We start from the raw sequence: 12719 nt of genomic DNA on the forward strand, positions 1-12719 counted from the left end.
CATGGATAAATAAAATAAAATCTTTAAGCTATACTACAAAGCTATAAAAATCAAAACAGTATGGTATTGGCATGAAAACAGATACATAAAACAATAGAATAGAACAGAGAGGTCAGAAATAAACCTCATGTCAATTAATATATAACAAAGGAGGCAAGAATATACAACAGGGAAGGACAGTCTCTTCAGTAACTGTTGCTGAGAAAACTGGACAGCCACATGCAAAGAATGAAACTGAACTACTAACTTACACCATAGACAAAAATCAATTTGAAATTATTAAAGACTTGAATGTAAGACCAGAAATCATATATTTCTTAAAAGAAAACAAGGCAATAAGCTGAATGACATTGGTCTTAGTGATCTCTTTTTGGCTCCTACTCCAGAAGCAATGCAACAAAAGCAAACAGGACTACATTAAACTAAAAGGTTTCTGCGTAGCAAAGGGAGCTTCTCACTAGTGAATGGGAGAATATATTTGCAAATCACATATCAGGTAAGGAGTTAATCCAAAATATATAAGCTCATACAACTCAATAACAACAACAAATCCAACTGAAAAATAGGCAGAGGATTTAAATAGACATTTTTTCAAAAAAGACAAAAGACAGCCAACAGGCAAATGAAAAGATGCTCAACATCACTACTCACCAGGAAATGCAAATTATAACCATAATGAGATATAACCTCATACTTGTTAAAATGACCATTATCAAAAAAAAATAAACATGATGGAAAACAGTATGAAGGTTTCTCAAAAACTTAAAAGTAGAATCACTATGCAATCCACCAATTCCACTTCTGGGTATTTATTGAAAGAAAACAAAAACACTAATTCAAAAAGATCTGTGTAATATATGTTCACTGCAGCATTGTTTACAATAGCCAAGATATGGAAAGAACCTGTATGTCCATCAGTGGATGAATGTATAAAGAAAATGTGGTGTACACACACACACACACACACACACACACACACACACACACCAGAATACCACTAAGCCATAAAAAGAAATGAAACCTTGCCATTTTTTACAATATAAATGGACCTCAAGAGAATCATACTAAGTGAAAGAAGTCAGACAGAAAAAGACAACCATTGTATCATTTCACTTATATGTGGAATCTAAAAAACAAAATAAATGAACAAACAAATAATAGATACAGAGAACAGACTGGTGGTTATAGAGTGGAGAGTTTGTCAGGAAGCAAAATCGATGGAGATAAGGAAGCACAAATTTTGAGTTATAAAATAGATGTCATGAGAATGTAACATACAACATGGGGACTATAGTCAATAATACTGCTATTGCAAATTTAAAAGCTGCTGAGAAGGTAAATCTTAAGTTTTCATTAGAAGAAGAGAATGTTGGAAATTTGTATGCTGACGGATAGTAAACAGACTTCACGTGGTGATTTCACAATCTACACAAATACTGAAACATTATGTTGCAAACCTGTAACTAATGTATTTCAACTGTACTTCAACAAAAAGTAAACAAAAAATTACAAGATTAACTGACTAGGAGCACCTGGATGGCTCAGTCAGTTAAGCATCTGACTCTTGATTTTGGCTCAGGTCATGATCTCAGGGTCAGTCATGAGATCAAATCCTGTGTCAGGCTTCACACTCAGTGGGGAGTCTCCAGATTCTCTCTCTGTCCCTCCCTGTACTAGCGCACACTCGTGCTCTTGCTCTGTCTCTCAAATCAACAAATAAATCTTTAAAAAAAGAGAGAGAGAGAGAAAGAGACTAAACAACTCAAAGTCATTACATCAAATAAGAGAGCCAGGATTAGAATCTACATGTTTGTCACTGGAGAGCCTGAAATCTTTCTACGACACAATGTAGCTCCCATCAAACTCACCTGATTCATGAAACTGTAACTGTAATCTTATTTACTGAAAGATAATCTCACCTTATTGGCAACAGCATTGACACTTGGCCGGGCATCAAATATAAAGATTTTATGAGACTGGGCATTGGAGTCCATGATAGCTTGAAGGTATTTTTCATCCTCTTTGCTTCGCTTTCCACTCACTCCTACCATGGGCTGGCTACACCGAGTGATAGTGGCTTGACTTTCAGGATGAATCCAGGATAAAACCTTAGTGGGGAAGAAAACAGTGACATGCTCTTTATATATTTCTCTATTTATAATTCTTCTCAAAAACATCACTCTATAAAATTCTTTCTAACTGGTTCCAAAGTCTAACCACAAAGGCTGTACAAGACTGCTATAAAAATCATCACCTTTCTTTCAAGCCAATTCTGGCATATGGAAAATCTGCTCTAATCCTTTAAGCAGGTATTGATTTATGGAAGTCATGATTATTTGGAAGTGTTGTCTCTAGAGTAAAAATACATTAAAAGGGAGTTAAGCAAACCCCTTAAAGGTTTATTATTAAAGTGGCAACCAGTCCAACTATAAAGACTTCAGAATGTATAACTTTGTACATAAAATTATTTGAACTGATCTTTCTAAAACATAGTGATTCATCATAAATTCATAAAGTCTTCTTCTTTCCAGGACTTAAAGGAAAAGAGCATCTGCTGCCCTGATTAAAGAGTATATAATAAAAAAAAAGAAATAGTAAACAATAAAGAGCCAACTTTGTTTTCAAGAATCACAATTCTGTGCAGTTCTTTAATATCCTTGTCAGACTCTCCAGAAACTTCTTTAAGTCTTTCCTCATTTTAATTTTACTAAATAACTCATTCTCTAAAATCTCCATAAAAGACATGTTATAGCTATTTTTATCCTGCATCCATTCTCCCATTCATTAACCTCAGCATTATGTAGAGTACAAAAACATTTACTAGGGCACCTGGGTGGCCCAGTGGCTGAGCATGTGCCTTTGGTTCAGGTGGTAATCCTGGGTCCTGGGATCGAGTCCTGCTTCAGGCTCCATACAGGGAGCCTGCTTTTCCCTCTGCCTGTGTCTCTGCCTCTCTCTGTCTCTCATGAATAAATAGAATCTAAAAAAAAAAAAAGAATCTAAAAAAAAAAAAAATTTGCAAAGTCTCATCAAAGCTTCATACTTACTGGGATGCGGCCCCTCGATCTGAAGGATGCCACTCTCTTTAATTCTTCATCAGGAATATTTGCTGGCACAACCAAGAGGGCAGGATATGTATCACAAAGCTCATAACGTTCATTTATCTTTGTTATCCTCCAGCTTTCATTGGGAATTCCCTACATGTGAAATAGAACGTAAGACAAATTACTACCTAAAATATTAAAAGATATTGAAATAAAAGCCATCCTATTTAACTTCTTTTATCTCCACTGTCCATTTTTTAAGTTGTTGGAATAATTACTATCTACCTGTAATGACTGGGCTTTTAGGATGAGATATTCTAATGTAGGGATCTGTGTTCATTTTGGCAGCCAATTATACATTGAAAGATTTCTCAAATCATTAAATACTGATAGGTCACCGGGTCTGTGTGAAACATATCCAATAGGAAGCAAGGACACAGTAAGACTGTAAATGTTCCTTGTCTTAAAAACAAAAACAAAACAGTCTCATTCAGGTTGACTGGATGATTGACTTTTCTGCTATTTGTCTACAGAAAGAAATTTCAGGAAGCAGGTACCAACAACCACCAGAACATTATATATGTATTTATCACGTACAGACCTAAAGTGAAGTTTTCTCTCCTAAATTATAGTACTAATGTAATGCTGCTAATCTGACACATATTAGAAAAGCAAGGGAGTAACAGAAGGCAAAACCAAGAGGCAAGAAATACTTTTTAAAAACTTCTTAAAAACATATCAATTATTAAGCTCTCATTTGGTCCTTCAATATTTACTATAACCAGTCTACTATTTCACATAAGGGGTTACCTAAGTTAGAGTAAGATACTTAAAAATTCTCCATCTTTCATTCTACAGAAAATAGAGCCATTAAATTAATTGGAATTAAGAAAATATATATATTTAAACTTTTATGGCCCCTTACAATCAAACAGAAAAAGAATTTTTAAAGAAACCAAATTATAGTTTTAAAAAACATTTATTAAGCATTTATTATAGCAATTATAATTAAAAAAAACATTTATCAAGCAAGAAACATTATGCACTGGTACATACCAGCAGCCTCTTTACACTCACACATGCACATATTATTATATTCAGGTTTTGCTAACTTCATTTGATAGATGAAAAAATGAAAGAGGTAATAGAGAATTCCACATACATTCCAGATCTATCCTTTTATTTAAAAGTACATTGTTCCTGAAAAAATTAATATTTTATAAATATAAACACTATACTGGTTCATGAAATTGTTCTAAAATCTGAAATCAAAGGACAGGGGTGCCTGTTTGGCTCAGTCAGTTAAGCTTCTGTCTGCCTTCAGCTCAGGTCATGACCCCAGGGTTCTGGGATAGAGCCCCAAGTCGGGCACCCTGCTTCCTCTCCCTTCTGCCTCTGCCTGCTGCTCCAAGCGACTACTTGTGCGCGCACGCGTGCTCTTTCTATCTCTAATAAAGAAAAAAAATGAAAAGAGTGAATTTTTTAAATTTCATTTTAAAAAAATGAAATCAAAGGGCAGAATGTACTCTCCTTTAAAGAGGTCTTTCTCAAGTAATCAACAAACACCCAAGAAGACATTAATTAACATTAAGAAAGGAGAGAAAATTCTCTCCCAGGAATCATATGGTAAATACCATCTAGAGAGTTTTTCTATTTTTTTAGATTTTATTTATTTATTCATAAGAGACACAACGAGAGAGAGGCAGAGACAAAGGCAGAGGGAGAAGCAGGCTCCCTGCAGGGAGCCCCCTGTGGGACTCAATCCCAGGACCCTGGGATTATGCCCTGAGCCAAAGGCAGATGCTCAACAAATGAGCCACCCAGATGTCCCTCATCAAGAAAGTTTCCATGTATCTCTAGCCATGGTCTGTTTCTTCATTGGTGTCTTACACTCTATTTACACTCTATTTAATTAGCTTAGTCCCAACCTACTTCTTAAGATACACGTCAGCCCCTCCTTCTTGCCTTCCTCAACTTCTTTATATACTAGACAATTGTTCAGGTAAGATCCTTACTTACTTTTTAGAAATAAAAGAAAGACTTAATTAGAAGCTTAAACATATATTTCCATGATAGAACAAAAAAGTACAGTGAACTGGCAAGTTTATAGAAGTGGAACTTTAGCAAAAACCTTAGATACCATCTTTAACTCATCCCTCTTCCTTAACCCCCTACGTCCAATCGAACAATTTCTAATTTTTTCTTCTAAAAGTACCAAAAGAAAACTTTGCTATTTTCAATCCTCATTACAACTTCCCTAATTCAGGCCATTGTCACTCCTCTCCTGTCCCTCTGCAATCCATTTTCCATGCTGCCTCTCCAATAATCACCTAAGTTATCATGTCATTCCTCTATCTAAAAATTGTCAGTGGTTACCTATTCCTTGTCACATAAAGTATAATTCCTCCATGAACAGGAGTGATGTCACCAAGATGGCAACATAGGTGTTCCTGACTTCACTCTCCATCATAAGAACTAACAACTATTTAAGGACAAGACATCACTGAGAGGATCCTAGAACATGGGACTGAAGTACTTCGGCACTTCAGAGACCCAGAGACACTGCATTAGAAGGTAAGACAAGAGGCTATATGTTGACCTCACTATCCCTCCCCCTAGGCCAGCCTAGCCCAGCCCAGCACCACACAGAGAGGTCTCCCCTGAGCCTCTGGCTCCTCCAGCAGGAAGGAGAACCCAGGGGAAACAACCAGCACCATCCCCCAGCACTGTGGGTGCCTCTACTTTGAGTCTGTACCTCAGGGACTGCAGGGAAATCTGTGGGGCTTATCCCCTGGGAATCTCTGACTGTGATGGAGAAGTGGGAAAGGGCTTCCAACAACCAGCACATGGATCGTGACAAACTGCTTTCACATATGCTGTGCCAAAGGAGTAACCCAAATCGGTGGTTTTGTTCATCTGCAGAGTAGTCAGGAGCATGCACACTCTGACCAGGGAACTCAGCAAGGTGTAGAACTCCCTAATTTGGACCCTCAAACAAGGAGTTTTGCCAGCCCTAAACTCCAGTTTGCCCACCTCTAGACCAGAAGTTACATCATAGCCCCACACACTGCAAAGTGTCTTCCCACCCCATTTGACCAAAAGGACTGGCAAAAACTGGAAGGAGTGTGGACCAGCAGCAGTCAAGCAGGGAGACGGGAGAGAAGAGCTGATTGTTCCCAGAGCAAAGCCAGTACTGGGAGAGCTGCATTCCCAAGCAGGGTAGCTCTTGGCCCTTCCCAACCACTGAAACTGTTTGGGAAACAGAGTAGCTAGAGAGGCCCCTCCCCCTCCTACCAAGGCAAGAAGGCTAAAACACAGACCGAGCAGCTGTGGAGAGTGTCTTCTAGCCCATGTGACCAGAAAGGGCTGGCAACAACTCAGGGTAGCAGTGTAGTCCAATGATACTCAAGCCAAGAAGTGGGTAGATAGCTAAGAATCTGCAGAACAAAACTAGTGGTCCTGTTTGGTCAGGGAACTTGGGATCTAGATCAACTTAGGTTAACATAACAAAGAGCTTTACTGGCTTTAGAACTGTTTCTCCTGCCACACTCAGGAAGGGAATCTAACTCACTGCCAAGCTTACTGCTGAATATAGCTCTCAGCCTGTCTGACCAAGGGACCCAACCAGAGAACACAAGAAGCTAAGAGTTGGTTCCCTGAAAAGAAAAATAAAATTGTAAACTCTTAGGCAGACTAACGAAGGGAAAAAGAGAAAGGGCCTAAATCAACAAAATTATAAATGAAAAAGGAGACATTCCAACTGATAACACAGTAATTCAAATTACTGTAAGAGTTTACTATGAACAACTAATTCCCAACAAACTGGACAACCTAGAAGAAATGGAAACATTCTAAGACAACTTACCGAGACTAAATAAAAAAGAAACAGGTACTCTGAATAGACGGCTTACTAGTAAGGAGATTGAATCAGTAATCAAAAATCTCTCAACAGAGAAAAACCCAAGACCAGATGTGTCACTGGTGAATTTTATTAAAGAAGATCTAACACCAACCCTTCTCAAGCTCTTCCAAAAAACTGAACAAGAGGGAACAATCAAACTCATTTTATGAAGCTAGCATTATCCTGATACCAAAACCAGAAAAAGGATACTACTAGAAAACTACATATCAATATCCTTGATGAATATAAATGTAAAAATTCTCAATAAAATACTAGCAAACAAAATTCAGCAGCACATTAAATGGATCATATACGATGATCAAGTGGAACTGATCCCTGAGATGCAAGGATATTTCAAGATAGGCAAATTAATCAATATGATACATCACATTAGTAGAAAGAATCATGCAATCATCTCAAAATACACAGGAAAAGCATCTGACAGAATTCAACATCCATTCATGATAAAAATTCTTAAATCAGGTAAAGAAGGAACATATCTCAACATAATAAAGGCTGTATTTGACAAGCCCACAGCTAAAATCATTCTCAATGGTAAAAGGTTAAAAGCTCTTCCTCAAAAAAATAAAAAATAAATAAAATAAGTAAATAAAAGCTCTTCCTCTAAGATCAGGAACAAGACAAGGGTGCCCATTTTCACCATTCTCATTCAACAGAAGTCCCAACAAGGGGAAAAAAGGTATTAGAGTTAGAAAGGAAGAAGTAAAACTATGTTTATTTGAGACAAAATAGTTTTATATGTAGAAAATCCTAGACTTAACTCAAAACTATTAGATCTAATCAATGAATTCAGTGAAGATGCAAGATACAAAAATTAACACACAAAAATCAGTAGCACTAAGAATGAATCTACTAATAAAAACAACAAAGAAATCAATCCCATTTATGATAACATCAAAAACAAAATATGGGGCACCTGGGTGGCTCAGTTAGTTAAGCATCTGCCTTCGGCTCAGGTCATGTTCCCAGGGTCCTGAGATCAAGCCCCATGTCAGACTCTCTGCTTAGTGGGGGGCCTACTTGTGCTTTTTCTCACTATCTCTCTCTCTCTCTCTCTCTCTTTCTCTCTCTTTCAAATAAATGAATAAAACCTTTAAAAAAACAATAAAATACTTTGGAATAAATTTAACTGAAGGAGATAAAAGATCTCAACTCTGAAAACTACAGGACATGGAAAAAAGAAATTGGACAATGATGCAAATAAATGGAAAGGTATCCCATGTTCAATAATTGGAAGAATTAATATTGTTAAAATGTAATATTACCAAAAGCAATCTATAGAGTCAATATAAGCCCTATCAAGATCCCAATGGCATTTATTACAGAAGCAGAAAAAATACTCCTAAAATTTATATGGAACAACAACAACAAAAAACCCAAATAGTCAAAGAAATCCTGAGAAAGAACAATAAAGCCAGAGCTTTTATACTTTCTGATTTCAAGCTATACTATAAAGCCATAGTGATCAAAACAATATGGTACTCACATTAAAACAGATAAATACCCTAACAACAGAATCAAGAAGCTAGAAATAAACTCACACATAGATGGTCAACTAACCTTTGACAAGTGAGCAAAAATCTCAATGGGGAAAAGACAATCTCTTCAATAAACAGTGCTGGGTAATTGGATATTCGTATGTAAAGAATGAAATTGGACCCCATGTATCACACCGTTCACAAAAATTAACTCAAAATGTATTAAAGATTGGGGGTATCTGGGTGGCTCAGTTGGTTAAGCTCATGTCATTATTTCAGGGTTGTGAGATTGAGTCCTGCATCACACTCTGCACTGGGCATGGAGACTGCTTAAGATTCCCTTTCTGTGCTTCCAATCTCTCCTCCCTCTCTTTAAAAAGAAAAAAAAAAGGGGGGGGGGAAATTAAGGACTGAAATGCATTTGTCCTAAAACCATGAAATACCCAGAAGAAAATACCTGAAACCATGAAAGCCCTAGAAGAAAATACAGGAATGGAGTTCCTTGACATGGATCTTAGCAATAAATTTTTTGAATAAGACACCAAAAGCACAAGAAACAAATAAGAAACACTTGGTACTACATCAAATTAAAAAGTTTCTGAACAGCAAAAGAAATCATCAACAAAGTGAAAAGACAACCTACAGAATGAAAAATACTTGCAAACTGTGTATAAATGGTTAATATCCAAAATACATAAAGAACTTATGCAACACAACAGCAAAAACCAAGTCACTTGATACTAATGTAACACTGTATCTTAACTATACTCAAATAAAAAAAAAATTTTAACAGTCGAAGGACCTGAATGAACATTTCTTCAAAAAAGAAAATATAAGAGGATCCCTGGGTGGCTCAGTGGTTTGGCATCTGCCACCAGCCCAGGGCATGATCCTGGAGTTCCAGGATCGAGGCTACATTGGGCTCCCTTCATGGAGCCTGCTTCTCCCTCTGCCCGTGTCTCTGACTCACTCTCTCTCTCTCTGTATCTCTCATGAATAAATAAAATCTTAAAAAAAAAAAAGGAAAATATAAGAGGCCAACAGACACTTTTTGAGAGCGACTCAAAAAGATAACCGCACAACCCATATTCATAGCAGCATTGTTTATTATAGCCAAGACATGGATGCAAACCAAATGTCCACTTGTGGATGAATGGATAAAGAAGCTGTGGTATTCTTATACAATGAAATATTAGTCAACCATGAAAAGAGATGCAAGAAAATCTTATCACTTACAGCAACATGGAAGGACCTTGAGGATATTACGCTAGGTGGAATAAGCCACACAGAGAAAGACTATACTATACGATCTCACTTACATGTGGACTATTACAGAAAAAAAAAAAAAAGAAACTCAGAAAAGGATAGAAAGAACAGATTTGTGGTTGGGAAAGGAAATTGAAGGGAAGGGGTCAGGTGGTAAAAAGGCACAAGCTTCCATCATAAGAGAAATAAATATTAGGGATGTAATGTACAACATGATGACAAAGCTAACAATGCTGTATGATATAGGAAAGTTGTTGAGAGTAAATTCTACGCGTTCTCATAAGGAGATAATTTTTTCCTTTTTTCTTTCTTTTCTTTTTATTCTAGCTAAATGGAAGATGGATGGTAGCTGAACCTATTCTGGTAATCTTTTCACAATATATGTAAATCAAACCATCATGTTTTATACCTTAAATTTACACAGTGATGTATGTCAATTATTTCTCAATAATTCCTTTATGGGACTTAGCAAAGCCCTTCACACTCCAGCGTTCTCCAGTCTGATCTCTTGCCACCCAAGACTCTAGTCAAGCCTATACCAATACTTTCAGTTCCCAAAGGGCTTCATATTCTCTCACTGGAGTACCTGCTTTATCAGTCATTGTATTCACCAAAATTATCAGTTTACTTCTTTGAATCCTCCACTAAATATATGCTCTTGGGAAGTCAGGATTGTGTCTTCCTGTTTCATAGATTTAGTCACTAATATATGTAGTGCTACATAAATTGGATGGACGGATGAGCAAAGGAAGGAAGGAATAAATGAATAAATCAATGAACCACAAGGAAGCCTTTTTTTTTTTTTTAAAGATTTTTTATTTATTTATTCATGAGAGACACAGAGAGAGAGAGGCACAGACATAGGCAGAGAGAGAAACAGGCTCCATGCAGGGAGCCAAACGTGGGACTCGATCCTAGGTCTCCAGGATCACACCCTGGGCTGAAAGCGGCACTAAACCACTGAGCCACCCAGGCTGCCCCAAGGAAGCCTTTATAAGAAGCAAAATTAGTTTCTCAAGTTTTCTTAGAAAACATGGAGTCAGAGCTAAGATGGTTGGATCACCTGAGAACCTGATACATTACCCCAACCCACGTATGTACTCCCATCTCTCAAGCCCTTCTCATATCCTTAAAAAATCATTCCTTGGGAGAACTATTATTACTGGAGGGATTGTGTCACATTCTTCAGGAAACTGGCAGAGTGAGGGTAGAAGCACGGACTTAAATTACATTAATGGCTATTATCTTCCTATTTGTAGATAAGGTAACACATCTATTGCCCCTAAATGAACTGCCTTCCAAACTGAAAAGTAGAGTTGACTAATCAGCATGCACTTTTTGTAGACGTACTAAAGACTTACTGACAACTACTGATATTCAGCATACATTTTTACACTCTTCTTGCAAATCACTGCCTTTCAGTTAACGTATCCATTTGTCAGAGTCAAGTTACAACCAAAATAACTGGCTTATAGCCTTCCTTAGTTATTTATACTATAGTTCTGAGGATAAATTCTGTTTTCCTTGACTGGACTTGAATGTTTCCCAAATTTGTTAAGCAACACATTTACCTTATGATTAAATATTTCTGCAGAAGACCATGTTCACTTTCTTAATACTGATTTTTACTCTTTTAGCAACTTGGTGATTTTCCTTGATCTTATCCACCAATTTCAAGAGTCCTCTGTATAATCACTATATGCATCGAGTTAAAGAAACATCCTCTTACATAACAAATTTAAATAGTTATTAATAATTTTGCCCATTAAAAATTGTATGATCAGCACTATAATGTATAGGTCTATAGAATTAATGTATGTGGCTTTCCTTTCATGTTTTAATGGCTGCACACTATGAAGCTAACCAGTCATGATTTCTGTTTTTAGAGCTTTACAAAGTAATAAAAACAATAATGATCATTTGGATAGATTTCCTTGGTTAATAAAATACCTTCCTATATATTACTAATCCTTCAAACATTCCTATAAAGCAATCCTTATGACCAAGTAAAAAATAAAAGCACTATGACAAAAATGGCTCATTCAAGAACATTTATTTAAGAGTGAGAGTAGAGATAGCATGCAAACTCGGTCTCTTGGTCTTCTAAATGCTATGGAATTCGACTGTGGTAATAGTTGCAGAACTTTGTACGTATGTTAAAAGCCAGTGGACTACACATTAAAGTGGTACATTTTATGGTATGTGAATTACACATCAACTTTAAAGAAAAAAAAGAAGAGGCCCATCTGTATGTTCTGAGATGGTATGTATCCTCCAAAATACATTAAATGAAAAAGGCATAAAATCTCTGAAAGAATACATAGGCAACCAGCAACATTATTTTCTAAGAGTAGAGGTACTGGAATAGTGAGGGACAAGGCTGTCCTGGAAGGGAAACCTACCTTTCCATATACCCTTTTGTACTTCTAAATTTTATACAAAGTGCAAGTATTACCACTTGTAATTTTTTTATTGAAAAGAAAAAAAGAAACAGTCTGACGCTTTATCTTTAGTCTTAAGGTTTATATTAAAATATTATCTTCATTTTCTCCTGTAATGTTAGTATACATCAAAATCAACCCTAGAACCTGAATCATCTAACCACAAGAAATACAGTGTTCTCTACACAATATGCCATTTTAGTTACCTCAGAGACAAAGAGCTCTGCAGAAAAGAAGTCGAAAGTTCGTTGAGAAAGTCAAAGATCATAAAACATCTATATCATTTAACATAGAGTTCAATGCTCTATTCTGAAAGCCACATTTCCTAATCTTGTAATTCTCTTTCTATAGGATTATAGTTGTTTATTTACTCTTTATTTTCTCTTTTTCACAGTGACTTATTTCTTTTATGTGGACATGGATATTTCATCTGCTTTCCAGAGTTCTATGTTGGATGCTACTAGAACAGATGGCAATTTTTGCCGAGACCCCCAGAAACTATTTCTCATTTTGACAATTCTAAGGACATTTGTTAGATTTTCTGATTGCTTTCTCACCTAATTCTGAC

At 36.4% G+C, this 12719-nt stretch overlaps 1 protein-coding gene across 19 annotated transcripts in view; it reads right to left on the reverse strand.

Moving 5' to 3' along the window:
* MTMR2 (myotubularin related protein 2) overlaps positions 1 to 12719 on the reverse strand; it is a 120918-nt gene that overhangs the window by 25769 nt on the left and 82430 nt on the right. For all 19 annotated transcript variants that reach the window (XM_072795096.1, XM_072795095.1, XM_072795094.1 and 16 more), the window contains 2 exons: positions 3048 to 3197; positions 1920 to 2108 (listed from right to left, as the gene is read on the reverse strand). In XM_072795096.1, the coding sequence (XP_072651197.1) occupies positions 1920 to 2108; positions 3048 to 3197 (339 nt within the window). The remainder of the gene's footprint in view (positions 1 to 1919; positions 2109 to 3047; positions 3198 to 12719) is intronic.

This window comes from Canis lupus, chromosome 23, assembly GCF_048164855.1.
Source record: "Canis lupus baileyi chromosome 23, mCanLup2.hap1, whole genome shotgun sequence".
NCBI classification, from domain to species: domain Eukaryota; kingdom Metazoa; phylum Chordata; class Mammalia; order Carnivora; family Canidae; genus Canis; species Canis lupus.